The following is a 16,349-nucleotide window of genomic DNA, read 5'->3' as shown; positions in this document are numbered from 1 at the left end:
TTAAAATATGGATAACATGTCATTGTTTTATTTAGGAAGTCTAACTACGTAAAAAAAATGTGAGGTAATTGAATTGTTCCACGGAAATGTGTCATATTGATGGATTAATGTTATCGAAGGGCGGTTGGACCATCACAACCATCTCTACAATCCACAACCTTCATCGTGAAAGGAAAAAAGAAATTGTTAGATTCTACAATCTGGTCATATCGTGGCCCAGCTGGCACTACTTAGATTATGATTGGTTGTATCGTAAAACAAAAAGGAGAAGTAGAAGAAAGAGAAGAGAAATAGGTGATCAAGGAGAAAGAATGAATGAATGATAATAACTAGAAGAAAGAAAAGGAAGCAGGGGAATAACGTGGAGAGAGAGTATAATTGAGATAATAGTATTTTATTTTCCAAGCCTATGTTAAACCATTTTTTTGTTAACAATATTAGATTTTGGGTAAAAAAATATAATTTATATATTTGCGGGGAAAAAATGTGTTTTTATATATATATATTGTCAATAAAATTATATATATATATTTTTTATATAATTTAGATATACAAATTATTTATCATTATATGGTTATATAATTTTGAATTCAATAAAACTATGTATATTTATTTTGAGTATATAAATATGTATATATTTGATATAATTATTAAGTAATTAGAAATTTTTGAATTAAAAATAAATAATATTTAATTATATGATAATACGTTGTATATATATTCAATAATGAATATACATAATATTATTTTTTAAATTAAAAATAAAATAATAATAAATACACCTAATATTATTCATATATTATAGTATTTTCTGTTTTTTTAATTATTAAAAACATCAATTACTATATTTCGTGTAGGTGAAACTTTATCCAAACTACTTCAACCGTGATATAACTGCGGGATAACAGTTATCACGATTGTCCTTATAAATAGGAATGGCATTTTAGTCATTTAAAAAAAGAAAAAGATACTCCCAGTCACACCATAGCAAGAAAGAAAGTGCCAAGATTGGCTGCCCTTTGCCCAATGCAACTCTCGAGAACTGGGCGGTGAGTGGTGAGGTGACGGGATGAAATGGTCCCGCTTGCTTGGTTGGAATTTAGCTTGTGGAAGAAGAGAACACGTTAGTAGGTTAGGCTCCACCCCTGAAAATGAGTCTCGTTTCTTGGTAAAACAAAACGTGGAACCTTGACAAAAACAAGCTCTTAAAACTTTTGAAGGTGAAATACACTAGTGCTGCTAAAAGCAGCTGGAAAATTAGGTGAAATGTTAGTACAAGTTCATATGACTTTCAATCAAAAGTTTGGCAAAATTTAAGTTTCCGTAAAGAAGAATAAAATAGGAAAAAAAATATAAAGAGAATGAAAGAAAGAAAAGGAAATAGTCCAGATTTGATGTAACAAGGATATGAAACACCAGCTAGACTATTATGACGTTTTGGCTGTTTGTCTAATTTAGGTATAGGTGTTTTGGCAAACAACGTTGATGTAAAGTTACAGAATAATAATTATAAATTAACCATTCTTTGTCCTGGGGTGGGATTCTAAGCAAAAAATTGTTCAAATCTATTTCAAAAATATTTCAAAATTAAACTTTTGGCATACCTTGTACAAAGATTGGGAAGCTGGTTACTAAACTTTGAGAAAGTTCATGAAGAGGCAGTGTAAGAAATAGGAATGAATTCATAAATAATAAACAGTTCTCATTCATCTGGGCTCCCTATCTACATCACCATTGCATGTAAAATCTCACAACTGAAGGTTTAAAATCCCTCTTTAGCATCTAAAGTCTCCATTGTATCTAGAATAACAACAACAACAACAAATTGACTTTGAATTCTCAAAGATGTAGAACAGAGCGAGCTATTTACAACTACTGAAGGAAGATTGTGTCCAAGAAAGCCATAGAAATACTGTTTTTTATCTACCATCTGCAGAAGTGAAAGATTCTGCAAAACCAGTTGGTCTTGCAGGGATACTACCTTTGCTGTCTTCTAGGTCCATATAGCTTAAGTCCTTCCCTTCAGCTTCCTGCCAATCCTTTACCATTTGGTTCAGAGGGAGGCTGTAATCAATGCCACAATAATCCTCAGGATCATCGTCCAACGGTTTCCATTTTTCCACAAGTGGCGCTAGCACATTCACAGCATACCCCATATCTGGCCGCTGACTGGGCTCTCTTAAGGTGCAGTGCCCAGCAAGTTCGGCGATGGTGCAGATGCTCTCAAATGTTTCATCTTTCACATCTAAGGCCGGATCAATGGCTGCCCTCAGCTTCTCCTTGTCTGATTTTATGTTCCAGAACCAGGCTGCTAAGTACTGGGTTTCCTCTGACCTGCCCTCATCTAGAGCCATTAATCCCGTCAAGAGCTCCATTAACACAACCCCAAAACTGAAAACGTCTGCTTTTGTTGTGATCTTTCCCATCACTGAATCAATTAGAACATGGATGTTAGTTAACAAAATTACAGCTAGCTATATTCAATACCAGTTTAAATAGTTGAAAAGGACTTTAAACAAAATGCTTACCAGCATATTCTGGTGCCAAGTATCCGAAAGTCCCAGCAAGCCTTGTGGCAACGGATTTTTCACCATCAGGAGCAAGTTTCACCAACCCAAAGTCCGATACTTTTGCTCTGAAATCATCACCAAGTAAGATATTTGAAGATTTAAGGTCTCTATGAATGAAACTCTGGTGAGCTAGAGTATGAAGATACTCCATTCCTCTGGCAACATCCAAGGCGATATTTAGCCTCCTTTTCCAAGAGAGAGGCTCCAATTTTAAGCTCTTCCAGTGGAAAAGATGTTTACTTAGAGCCCCTTGAGGCATGTACTCATAGACAAGAATTCTTTCATAGCCTTCAACAGAATATCCCAACAAAGATACCAAATGTCGATGCCGGACCTTTGAAAGAACAGCTATCTCAGCCTGGAACTCATCCAAGGCTTTGCTGCTAATGACACCGGCTTCCATTCTTTTCACAGCTATTTTAGTTCCATCATCTAATTCTCCCTTGTAAACTACACCAAAACCTCCACGGCCAAGCTCATTCTCTGAGGCAAAATTCTTTGTCACATTTCGAAGAACTTGAACTGATATTACCAGATTTCCAGTTTCAATAACATGAGAGTCACCAATCCCACTGCTGTTTATGCTTGCAGAACGACTCCCAGTTACAGTTAAAGTGCTTCCATTAGCAACAACAACCTTAACAATACTATCCGAATCAGATGGATCTCTTGGGTGAATTACAAGAGAACTTGGAGCCTGCAATGTGTCATTTCTATTCTTACGGCAATAGATATATAAAGGAACTGCCAGAAGAAGAACCACTGCAACACTTGCAGCCGGGGCTACAATTGCTACCACAACAACTCTTTTGGAGCCCTTTGGTTTGGTTGGTTCAACAGAAGTGTTAGCTGCACCAGATCTTGAGCCTTTGGTTGGAGCAGATGGGTCGTCGGATGAACCCGGACTCGTGGATGGACTTCCTCCAGGAACTGTCCCAGACTGATTTCTATTCAATAAAGGATTTCCTTCAATGATCAGGTGCACAGAGTCACTGAATTTAGGTTGTGGAGGAGAAATGTTGTTTCCACTGAGATTCAACAATTTCAAAGATTTCAAACTAGTCCAATTTGTTGGAATTGGACCTGTTAGATTATTATACTGAAGGCTAATCTGAGTAAGGGAATCTAGCCTTGCAACTGAAGGACTCAGGGTGCCACTAAGATTACAACTAGGCAAATTCAAATGATCAACTTTGTTATTGTGATCACAAGCCAATCCAAACCATGAGCAAGGATTATTGCCAGACCATGAAGCAACAAGCTTTTGAGGGTAGTTCAACCCATCAAGGAACTCAATCAGAGCCATAACTTCTGGGACGCAGGGTCCTGGAGTTGGTAGACAGAATGAATTTGAACTAAAAGAAGACTTGTTTGCTCTAAACTCAGGGATTGGACCCATTAACATGTTATTGTTCAAATCTAAGTTGTCTAATGGCATACTTGCTAAGCTTGCAGGAATTAGGCCAACAAGTTTGTTAGAATTTAAATTGAGATCTTTCAAGGCAGTTAAATTACCAATATTCTCTGGAATTGTTCCTGTGAACTGGTTCCCATGAAGCCAAAGAGTCTGAAGTGAAACAATATTGGCCACCACATCAATTGGACCACTGAACCCACCACCTTGCTGATCATTTAACCAAAGATTCACCAGGTTTAAGTCTTTAAAGCTCTCTGGAATTCCACCTGACAAATTATTGCCTGAAAGTTTCAAGTTTCTTAAAGAAGAAAACTCCTCAAGAAAAGCAGGTAATGGACCAACCAAATTACAGTTCATACAAGAAAGATTGGTCAATTGTACTGAATCTTTCAATCCCTCAGGAAAAGACCACCCTGTAGAAGCATTAAAATTATTATTATCCAATGCTAAGACCTCCAAACTCACAAGACCATCAAAGAAATCTCCAGGAATGAAATCAAATCCATTGTTATCCAAATATGCAAACTTTAGACTTGACAAGCCACTAAAACTTGGCAACTTGCCACTGAACTGATTTTTTTGCAGGCCAAGATTTTCCAGGTTGGAGAGCTGGTTCAAGTTCTGAGGCAGAGGCCCTTTCAACCCAACACTCTGAACTTGAATCTGAGTTACCCTTGAATTTGAACAATACACATGTTTCCAACTTGGAGGGCCACAAGGGTCACCATTTTCAGGCCACTGCAAGAGCTCTGGATTCTCCAAATTCTTCCTGAACTGGTCCAGAATATCAACATCTCCAGAGTCAGTGACACTTAAAACAAGTGTCAAAACCGAGAAAACCAATGACAAAAAAAGCTGAATTCTCATTCTAGATCTGTGGTCTTCTTCTTCTTGTTGCTGCAAACTGGTTGTAAAAAGAAGAACACAACCATTTGAAACAAACTACTCAAAACTAAAACTAGTAACAATAGAGCTTCATTTCACCTCCAATGGCTACTCCACAAAATACCCACCTCAAATCTTGCATGCAAAATTGTAACTTGAGCACACAACACAGAATTTCTGGATCACATGAACACTGTGGAGACATTAGAGAGTGAGAAAAGTTAAAACCAAGTGAGAGAAGTTAAAACCAAAAACTAAGAAAAAGTGCTCTCTTCTCCTTCATGGTGTGTCAAAGAGACAACCTGAAATATTAAACAAAGATTAAAACCTTAAGCTTCAGGACCATTAAAGACGGAGCTTTGATGACAAATTTTCAACACGGAGAAAAAAAATTATGAAGAATTTCTAAGTTCACATTTTAATTATTTATTTCTTACCCACATGTAACATAGACCACAATTTTTCTTCCTTCACTCCAGTCAGATCCCTTTCTTTTGGATTCTCTTACATCATTAACTATAAAGGGTATTATTGTCTTTTAAGTTTGGTTGGATTTATGGGTCTCTTTTTTGACTGATTTGTCCATGCCACGGATGCTTTTTGGTTTTGTTTGATTGAGAAATAATTTAACAATAAATTGAAGCATAATTTACTAGGAAAAACAATCTTTTGACTTCAAATTCAAATTGAAACTAGATCTCCTAAGTATTATAATATTGAGATCAATAAAATTATATGTATAAATAATATATTATTATAAAATTAAATATTATTTTATTTTTAATTATTTAATTATATTATGATATATCATTATTTATATATAAAATTATGTATAAAAACTATATACATAACACTACTCTATTGAAAAATATGAAAAAATAGTTATAAATATGATTGTAAATTCCATAAATACTAAAGAGGCAATAATTTATTATAATAATAAAATTATATATACACATTTTTTATATATAATTTATATATAAATAATATATTATTATTTAATTAAATAATTTTAAATTAAAAAATAATATAAATAATATATAATTTATATACTTAAAATATATATATATATAATAATAATGTACCCATAATATTGTTTTTTATTATAATTACTCACCATATTAATGATAAAGTTGTGTTATCTGGGTAATGACTATGGATGGGAAATATTTAAAATTAATTAAATACCATATTAAGAATAGTAAGGTTGGAGATAAAGGGTAAATTTGTAAATGTAAGGAAACAAAATCAGTGAAACTACCTACGAGTTTTGCAATAATTACGGGTGGATGGGAGCATGACCAGCGCACTACTGGTCCCAAATCTCCACGTATTCGTCAAATGAAATTACGAATATAACCTCAGGCAAAAGAAATGTATGACACGTGGCAAGGCAAGGTTAAGCCAAATCAAGATATAGTCTAGAAATTTCGATAGGGGAAGATATCCATACTTTACGTAGATTTTTTTTTTTTTTAATCATAATCTCTAGCCTCATGCAAACTTTACTCGCACATTCTATTTTTCATCCATTAATTCATTAAAAATTATTTTAAAATCACAATATTCATATAATAATATCACCATTTTGATTATGTTATTTTTTATACTTTTCGATAATTGGGTTCGAAATTTTAATATTTTTAAGGTAAGCGTAATATGCTCTTAATATATATAATTTTATTTTTATTTTTCATTAATTTTTTATTATTATTGCAAATTTAAGCGAAAAGTATAATACCATTTATATATATATAATTTATTAAGTTTTGCTAGAAAATTATTTGAAATTTTAAGAAATTGCAAATATGAACGATGATAGAAGTAAATACGTCTATTTTTTTTGTTTTTACCCTATTTTTTGTCAATTTTTATTATGGATATGAGTTATAAATATAATTTTTAATTTGCTCAGTCGTTGTCAGACCCTCTTTATATATAGGGACAAATTTAATAAATTTTATTTTCTTATCTATAACCTTTAGTTTGATTGATTTAACTAGTTGTCGAATTATACTTTACGGTTAAATTATTCATTACAAACTATCTTAAACATGTCATGATTAATTATTTAATCCAATAATTTTAATAGTATGAATTAAATAAACTATACTAAATAGACACTCGGTATTTTTTGAATTTGATATTAATGAATTAAGCTTATCATACCCTAGTAAGTGTCTACTTCTAGAATTAAATTTCCAAACCTTGATTATGAAAACATTTTGAGGGTACAATCGAAATGTTTTTTTTTTTTTTCAAATAAGATTATGTGCACTAAAAAAGAGTTTTAATTTGCATATTAACGATGGCGTGTCATTATGTAATTGAATATTATTTTATCTTTAATTTAAAATCATTTAATCACATAATGATGTATTATTGTTAGTATATAAATTAATACATATTATTAGCGCACATAACTTTTTTTAAACCGATGCATCTTTTTAATTTTCTTTTTCTAGGAAAATGCATGGGAGCTCCTTATCTTCAACTAAAGATGCCCTTCACTTTTGTTCTCTAAATAATTGCATAAATCTTTTCACAAGAATGACAAGTAGCAACAAATGTGCATATGTTTTTTAGAGGGAAATTATCAATGAACCCCTCTACACTTTAGGTTAACAATCAACGATCCTCCAATTAGTAGTGTATCATATTAATTTCAGCTATTGATATTGGGAAATTCTTATTTTTAGAGATGAATAATTCTATTTAGTATCGACATATTATTTATTATATTATCATCATATTAAGGAAGTATTACGTGCATCTTGTTATGATACCATTGACTAATGAGAATATGTTTCATTAGCATAAGTAAAATTATATATATCTATTTTGAGTACATAGAATAAATATACAGATTATGTATCATCATGTAATGAGATGATTTTAAATTAAAGATAAAGTAATACTCAATCACATGATAACATATATAAGTGTGTACCCATTTATGTGATATTATTCGTAAAATACAGTACTAATCATTGGCTAGTTGTATTGCAATAAAATGCATATGTAAAATGCTTATAAGACTTTCTTCATTTTATCTACATGTTAACATTATATAGTACAAATTATCATATGAGATGGAATTTCGGAATATCTTTTGAAATTTGTAGCATGATTCTTAAAGTTAGCGTTTATCCAATTGTCCTCAAAAAATATGGGTATGGGTATGATCAACATTTTAAAAGCAAGAAGAATATCATTGATAATATTCGAACTTTAGAGGATCTAGTTGATAGTTTCCATTACTTAAATAATTCTAAGAATCCTTCACAAGGCACAGGCAAACTAGACCAACTTGCAAGAAAAAAGAACACAAAATGTTTTGGATCATATAGAAATATAGCATATGATTATTTGTATGAATTGGACCCACTTGGCCAAATCACAAGGCTTGCAAAAACATACCAACAACAAATACGGGCAAGTGTCTGTATTCTCACGCTATCTTTCTCTTTCTCCTCTTTTTATAAAAAAATTTAGGCCAAATTATTCTTTCTTATTGAGATTTTCAAGTGGATGATTGAGGCTTGGCGGTGCAAAAGTGGCTTTTAATTGGGGCAAAGGTAAGACAAAATTGGGGCCCTGCTTGGCATGCTTAGCTTTTTGTTTTTAGCTTTGGGTCCAAAGAGTCAAAAAGTTTTGAGGCCCATTTATTTTTTATTTTAATCCTTACACTTTGATTATGCTCATTGGGCAAATGCAATATTAATTTTTAATTTTTAACTTTAAATCCCAAAGGGTATTGTTCAACACATCTTGTTGGTATAATTTAATGTGATAATATGATAAGATTCATGAAGATTGAGTTTGTTATGCTTAACAACTTACAAAACAAATGTATTGTATTGGGTTTTGGGTCGGTGTTTAAAATATCTTTTATTTATTACTTATTTTTCATTTTATTATTTAATTTATTTGAAGGACGTGCGTTGGAGGTCATTAAAGTCAAGTAGTTAAACTGATTTAATAATTAATTAATTTTAAATCAGATTAAAAATATTAATTAATAAAATTGAAATTTTACTTAATTAGTTTTGAATTGAATTTTAAAATTTTTTTTTCCATTTTTTGTTGAAAATAGGTTCAATAATTTATTAATGTTATATTTAATTTTTTTAAAGCTAGTTCAATTCAGTTAACTAATGTTAAAAAATAGACAAATCAATAACTGAACTAAAAAAACCAATTTTTATATATTCTTAAACTAATATCCGAACTAATTTTTTAAAATACTTATTTTTATTTAGTTTTTAATTCAAAAATCAGTTAGATTATTGGACAATGTTGAATACCCATAATGTGCCCATCATACAAACTAGGAGTTTTGATTGGTGTTGGATTGAAGTATAGCTCAAGTTTAATTGCCAACTCAAAATTGGCAATCATGCTCTAGCTCTAGTCTTTGGTAAAAAACAAAAAAAAATTAGGCCAAATGACTATATCCCACCCAAGGTTTGATGTTTTCTCAAGTTTCTACCCTTTAACTATGGAAACATCAAACACCCACCCATGACTGATTAGATTTAACAAAACCCTAACAGTGGTAAGGGTAAAATCGTTATTTTCGCTATAATATTAAAAATAAACTAAAATAGAATCTATTTTGCCCTCCTAAACTTTAAAAACTAAAATTTTCCTCTAGCCTAAGTTTTAAAAAATCATCGTTTCACCCTAGGGTTTCGTTTTGAAATCTCCGACGATATCTCCGGCTCCATTGCCGACGGTCTCTCCCTCCCGAAGCTTCCTCTTCTTCCGGCGAACTCTTTCCTCCTATTTGGACGTCCGATAGGAGTTGAACAAACCATGAAAAACGAAGAACTTCGTCGAGAAAGACAAAGTTCTTTGTCTTCCCAGACGAAGAAGAGACGACTCGTCATCCTCTGGGAAGATGAGTCGTCTTCATCTGGGAAGACGATTGTTTTCCCAGACGACGAAGACGAGATCGATCGATCTCGTCTTCATCGTCTGGGAAGATGATTTCTCTTCCCAGACGACTTCTCTCTGCGTCAGATGTGTAGTGTAAGAGTTGAGGGCGGCCATCGGTGGAAGAGAAACCTTCGGGAGGGGAAGATGACCGGTGATGGAGTCGGAGAAAGTGAAAGGGTTTGGAAATAAACCCTAGGGGGGAAAATGTAATCTTTTCAAACTTAGCTTAGGAAAAAAATGTTAGTTTTTAAACTTTTAGGGGGAAAAATAAGATTAAATTTACCACCGTTAGGGTTTTGTTAAATCTAATCGACCATGGGTGAGATTTGGTGTTTCCATAGTTAAAGGGTGGAAACTTGAGAAAATATCAAACCTTGGGTGGGAAATAGTCGTTTGGCCAAAAAATTATCAAACTCAAAGCTGGATGATGGGACACAACTCCAGAATATTAAAGGAAAATTAAATTGTATTAAGAAAGAAAACTTATTTATAACGGATGAAATGAGTTGTTGAGCAATAACTGAATCCATAATTATTAAGATGAATAAATTAGAGGGTTTTTTTTTTTTACATAAAAGAGAGAGTTTATGTTATTCAAAGTCTGACTTTCATAAGGGGACTCTTTCGTTTTGCTATTTAAGTTAACTCCTGAGGTAAGGTGAAGTGAGTTGTTAAAATATTTCATTCAATTGGGAGAATTTTGACAATTAGGTTTGGTAAATTAAAGCTATTATCAAATAAAATGTGGGATTATAATAAACATGAAAACTGGGAAGATGAAAGATAAGTGATTGAAATATTTAAGTTGTGGGTTGGCAAATTAATGTTGTAATCACATAAAATAAAAACAACACACCCCCATTAATCATATTCAACTAAAACCCATTTGAATAGTGGTGGCTAAGTAGCAAAATGACCACATGAAACTTATTCAAACTTATTCTTTTGAGGTCAATTATTGAGGAGACAAGTCTCAGGTGGATATCCACATCTATTTGTAGCATTTTCATAGGATCTTCCTTTGATTTTCAATTATTTATTGAGACAGTTGCTTTAGTGGAAGCCAAGGTTCTAGTGTGTTAAAGTTTGCAAAAATGATACTTATTAAATGATCTCCTTCTTGTTATCACTTTTGATTTGCTTGCTATTGTAGACTAATTAATTAATAATGATTAATTAGTAGCAAAACAACCCTAATTAATCATTATTTTGTATGAACAAGTTATGTAGATGTCCTATCTCACCCAACTTCTATACAACAAGTGCTATTTTTGGTTTAATTTTAATGATTTATATTATGTTTTTTCTTAAGATAAAACTATGTGTACACACTTTAAGTACATAAATACGTATATACTTATATATATTATCATATAATTATGTGATTTTAAATTAAAGATAAAGTAACATCTAATCATATAATGATATATATAAGTATATACATAATTATGTATTCAATATAGGTACATATAATATTATTTTTTTATATGCTAATTTAATAAATATATATTAATAATTTATATCTAGTTATCTTAAAGATAATTTATTTTGATGGTAATTTTTTAATAAAAAAATTGTCTGAACTAAACAAAGGGTTTTCTCGATTAATCAAATAACAATATCTCCCTTGAGATTTCAAAAATTACATTAATCTTCTTTAAGTGACTATCGAATTGGCCATTTCACATTATTTGTTATTACTACTAACAATATTATATAATAAGGGAGATTACTGTTATTAACCTAAATTTCTAACACATGCTAATGACTCGATAAACATAGAATATTTTTTGAATAAAATTATGTGTACTTATTTCGAGTATATAATTAGGTACATATTTAATATGTGTTATCATGTGATTAAATGATTTTAAATTAAAAATAAAATAATACATAATTATATAATAATATATATAAATATATACTTATTTATATACTCAAAATTGATATATACAGTATTGATCATATTTTTTAACAAAATTTGATTAAACCTCAAGAGAGGCGAGAACCTTTTATGGAAAGGCCCATGGGTGTCCAGAGCTCCAAACATCGGGCTTAATGCTAATTGTAAAGTGGCCCAATTTAAGGGCCAGCCCACATTTGCACTGACCTGCAGTTTTAAACCGACTCAAGCGGCGACGTTTTGTTTCCCCTTTCAAATTGAAACCCTAATCTGGGGTTTCTCTGTAAGCTATGGTTTAATACATCACTCTGACTTAAGGAGGGGATTTCGCCGCACGTGTTGTCAATATGGTTCGTTCTTGCTCTCAATTTTTGAAAGAAAAAGGCTAATTTTGTTTTGAATTGAATTGAATCGAAGTGATTTTTTGTTATAATTTTTGTTGTAATAGCCGCAAGGAGATTACATAGAGCTTCATCGGAAGCGACATGGCTACCGACTGGATCATTTTGAGCGTAAGCGCAAGAAGGAGGCGCGTGAAGTTCACAAGCGCTCTGAAATTGCCCAGAAGGTACTTTAACTGCATAAGTTTTTAATCCTTTTTAATTTCTTAATTTTTCAATTATTATGATCTAACTTTTATTATTGTTCTTTTCAGGCTCTGGGTATTAAGGGCAAGATGTTTGCTAAGAAACGATATGCTGAGAAGGCCCTCATGAAGAAAACGTGAGTTTTTATATTTAAGACTTGTTTATTTTACTCCAATTATGAGTAGACTAATTTTATGCGTACAAGAAATTTAAAAATTCTAGTAGCTAACCCTTCTCATAAATGTAGTGGATTTGTAGCATTGAACGCAAATGATTAAAAGCTGCATAGGTTTTTATGGGAATGGGAGTGCATGATGCTGAAGTAATTACATATTTAGCTTTCAATAATTAAGGCATAGGCATCGAATGGGAGATTGTATGAATCATCTTGATTATCATCATTTTAAATGTATTTTCTGATGCTTTGAATGATACCCAATATTTTTTTATGGCTGTTGGAAGGTTTCTAAGTTGGTGTAGACCTTGTTTCAAAGGTTTAGTTGGGCCTCTGCCCTTACATTTTTTGTTTAAAAAATCCAATGCGTATCAGTTTGAAGATTCCAGAGATGAAGTTGATATCACTTTGATGGTGTCATGTTTTTACACTAGCATATTAACCAACTTTACAGTAAATTTTCATTACCTTTTTTTTTTTTTTTAATGGTTTTACCTTCATTTTTTGCTATACTTGCTTGAAACACATATTCATGTTATCATAGTTGTCTTTGATTTACGCTAACTGACCTGTGTGCTTGAGTTTTATTAGTCATTTTATGTTTTTATGTTTTCCTTGAAATTTATAATTACTATAATGCTTGTTGAATGGAATCAATGAATAATTATCTTGTGGATAAATAGATTGGCTATGCACGAAGAATCATCAAGTCGAAGAAAGGTGGACGATGAGGTTCATGATGGAGCTGTTCCTGCCTATTTGCTCGATCGTGAAAACACAACAAGGGCTAAGGCAAGTTGTCAATGCAAATCATAGACTTTGTATGTCTACATTGTTGTTTAATTGGACATTTTGTTGATTTAGGTTCTTAGCAACACAATTAAACAAAAAAGAAAAGAGAAAGCTGGAAAATGGGAGGTACCTCTACCCAAGGTAAGTTGAAAATTCTACTTCTTGCGTGGGTTTCTCTAATTTAGCTTCCTTGATTTTTATTTTTAGTTTCAACATGTTTTTACCTCTTTAAGGGTGGATTTGAGCCGAATTAGTTTGAACTCGAATTCATGTTCAACTCAAACGAGCCAAACTTGAGTTAAACCTTCAACTTGGTTCACATTTGGGCTCACCAACCTCACCGCATTGGCATTTCTTCCCCGACGACTCTTTTTCTTCTCCGACGACTCTTCTTCTTTCTTGTGTCTTTGTCTATCATTCAAGCTAGTTCAAGGTCAAACTCAAGCACAACATTATGGATTCAAGCCAAGCTTGAGCTGGCCCTTGTTTGAGGCTGGTTTGGCTCAAATCAACCCCTACCTTTGAGAATTGTGGTGTTCTTTTCACCCTATTCTTCACATATTTTAACTAAAAATTTTCTCTCTTCAGGTTAGGCCTGTGGCAGAAGATGAAATGTTTAAAGTGATCAGAACTGGTAAACGAAGAAGTAAGTGTTATAACCATTGTATTTAATGGAAACTGAAAATTTAAATATTATGGTTGTTTGATAGAATTGAAGTTTGAGCCTTGAAAAGTTGAGTTTCCGGTGGCTCAATTTAAAATGGCGGTCATTGGAATATTGGCTTGTTGATATTACATAGTCAGAGATATCTTTTTGCAGAATTGATTTATGCTGGCATCATTTATGACATGTTTTAGAAACTAGTTCTTTTGCTTTCTAGTTTGTTTTTTTGTGTTCACTATGGTGAACTATGTGTCGTATAAATATCTTTACAGGATATCTGAGTGAACTCTGACAGTTACCGCCTGGTTTTTTATTTCGCAGCCAAGCAGTGGAAGAGGATGGTCACTAAGGCCACATTTGTTGGACCAGGTTTTACAAGAAAGCCTCCAAAGTACGAGCGATTCATTCGCCCATCAGGCTTGCGTTTTACAAAAGCTCATGTGACACATCCTGAACTCAAATGCACCTTCAATCTGGAGATCATTGGAGTGAAGAAGAATCCTAATGGTCCTATGTATACCTCTCTGGGTGTTATGACTAAAGGAACAATCATTGAGGTGATATATAATAAGCCATTGTGTAACCTTACTTAAACTAAAGGGATCAGCATCTTCATAATTTGCACATTCTTTTGAATTTCAGGTGAATGTCAGTGAATTGGGTCTGGTCACTCCAGCTGGAAAAGTCGTGTGGGGTAAGATTCTGTTATAAATTTTCCAACTAATGAACCATTATTGGTGTTAGGTGTTTCTGATACAACCTTTGCTTGTATATTGTTTGTTGATGGCTGCAGGGAAGTATGCTCAAGTGACAAATAACCCAGAAAATGATGGTTGTATAAATGCAGTTTTGCTTGTTTAAGAGAGGATTTCTGTGATGCAGGCAGTGCATGTTTTTGTGAAGACCTAACTCCTATCTTTTTTCTGTGTTGTATCTATAAACTTTATTTTCTTTCTATCTGTTGCTAACGAAGTCAAGGGTTCTAATTGTAACAATAGATATATTTTGTATCCTTGGAATGGATGTTTCGATTTTGTCCTTGGAATTGATGTTAAATTTTGTTTACACTGCATTCTCAACCTAGCTAGTACAATAAAATTATGCGTATCTATTTTGAGTATATAAACAAATGCATATTTAATATGTGTTATTATATGATTAAATGATATTGAATTAAAGATAAAATAATATTTAATTATATGATGACGTATAAATATATATTTATTTGTATAGTTAAAATAGATATGTATAGTGTAACTCAAGGTTTTTTGCCTGTAAATAAGTCTATTAAGCTTTTATAATCAAAATTTTAATCTATAATAGTATTTGAGAGATGAAGCACAGATTGGGTAGAAATATCGTTCAACTGACACAAATCAATTTGAACTAATTGAATAATTTTTTTTTTTTTTTGAAGTTAAAAATCCTATATAAATTAATCTAGATAAGCCAAACAGAAAAGAAATTGTTATTTTGCGAGCAAGAGACAAGATAAACAGGCAACTAAGTTGTAATAAAGTAATATTATTTTGATAAAATGCGTCATTTTGTGCCAAAAACATATTTTTATTTTGAGAAAACCTGTCAAAACGTGTTGTTTTATAACAAACTATGTCATTTCAAGACAAAATATGTAGTTAAGTTAGGTTAAGGTTGATGATTTCTGATTTAAAATTTAAACTAATACAATACGAACATGAGCTAAACATGAGGTAATGTCATGAATAACCAATTCTAACACAAATTCAGTGGCGATAGCTTCAGCACAATCGCTTTTACAAAAATTAGAACATGGTTTTCCTTAACTACGGAAATATTGTTGAAACTTTTTATTATCTTTTAAAATCAGAAATGCAAATCATGCAATAACTATTTTCTCATGAATGAATAAAAAATTACTGATCATGATCACCCAATTTAACAAGCAAAAATGAAGAAGATTATGGTATTCCTTGCTTATATAGAAGTATTACTAAACATGAAAGGCACAACAGCAAGTCAGCAACACTTTCTTTGAAACCATCACTAAAACAGTAGTTTTAGATTCAGATCGGACCTTGACCCGATCAAAGGGTCAATCTGCAAGTTAATTGGTTGACCAAACTGGTGACATCATCCTAATATTATTAATCGATGTTTGTACCCAAACAATACATTTCAAAACCAAAGTTCAAGTGTCTTAATCATTAAGATCAATTTATGCTGACAACAACATAATGGTCAATCTAATAAAATGGTTAAACTAAGTTTTAGCCTTGACCAGCAGTTCCAGACCCAGGTGTTAAAACTATACACTAAGCTTGCATAAATTTTCAGCCAACGTTTTTGAGATTTCATTGAAATGCAATCACTAGTATGACTGTCGAAATTTGCATGTGGACATTGTATACTACAGAAGTCAATTAACACTTGAAA

At 32.0% G+C, this 16,349-nt stretch overlaps 2 protein-coding genes across 2 annotated transcripts; one reads left to right on the top strand and one right to left on the bottom strand.

The window, feature by feature from the left end:
- Nucleotides 1-1,664: 1,664 nt before the first annotated feature.
- On the bottom strand, nucleotides 1,665-5,311 carry LOC123225437 (receptor protein kinase TMK1-like). Its single transcript, XM_044649386.1, has 2 exons — nucleotides 2,529-5,311; nucleotides 1,665-2,428 (listed from the first exon to the last, which is right to left on the bottom strand). The coding sequence occupies exons 1-2, from the start codon at nucleotides 4,852-4,854 to the stop codon at nucleotides 1,920-1,922; spliced, it is 2,835 nt and encodes a 944-aa protein (XP_044505321.1). The 5' UTR covers nucleotides 4,855-5,311; the 3' UTR covers nucleotides 1,665-1,919.
- Nucleotides 5,312-11,916: 6,605 nt separating this feature from the next.
- On the top strand, nucleotides 11,917-14,999 carry LOC123211992 (ribosome biogenesis protein NSA2 homolog). Its single transcript, XM_044630997.1, has 9 exons — nucleotides 11,917-12,066; nucleotides 12,165-12,284; nucleotides 12,372-12,439; nucleotides 13,162-13,270; nucleotides 13,343-13,411; nucleotides 13,859-13,916; nucleotides 14,256-14,491; nucleotides 14,577-14,628; nucleotides 14,728-14,999. The coding sequence occupies exons 1-9, from the start codon at nucleotides 12,064-12,066 to the stop codon at nucleotides 14,793-14,795; spliced, it is 783 nt and encodes a 260-aa protein (XP_044486932.1). The 5' UTR covers nucleotides 11,917-12,063; the 3' UTR covers nucleotides 14,796-14,999.
- Nucleotides 15,000-16,349: the final 1,350 nt, after the last annotated feature.

This window comes from Mangifera indica, chromosome 1 (assembly GCF_011075055.1).
Source record: "Mangifera indica cultivar Alphonso chromosome 1, CATAS_Mindica_2.1, whole genome shotgun sequence".
Taxonomy (NCBI): domain Eukaryota; kingdom Viridiplantae; phylum Streptophyta; class Magnoliopsida; order Sapindales; family Anacardiaceae; genus Mangifera; species Mangifera indica.
This window is presented reverse-complemented; position numbering and strand designations above follow the sequence as displayed.

Coding starts and splice junctions, on each gene's coding strand:
- LOC123225437 (XM_044649386.1), bottom strand. CDS start 4,854: ATGAGAATTCAGCTTTTTTTGTCATTGGTTTTCTCGGTTTTGACACTT. Junction 2,429..2,528: donor CTTGGCACCAGAATATGCTG/GTAAGCATTTTG, acceptor TAATTGATTCAG/TGATGGGAAAGATCACAACA.
- LOC123211992 (XM_044630997.1), top strand. Junction 14,492..14,576: donor CTAAAGGAACAATCATTGAG/GTGATATATAAT, acceptor TTTGAATTTCAG/GTGAATGTCAGTGAATTGGG. Junction 14,629..14,727: donor AGCTGGAAAAGTCGTGTGGG/GTAAGATTCTGT, acceptor TGATGGCTGCAG/GGAAGTATGCTCAAGTGACA.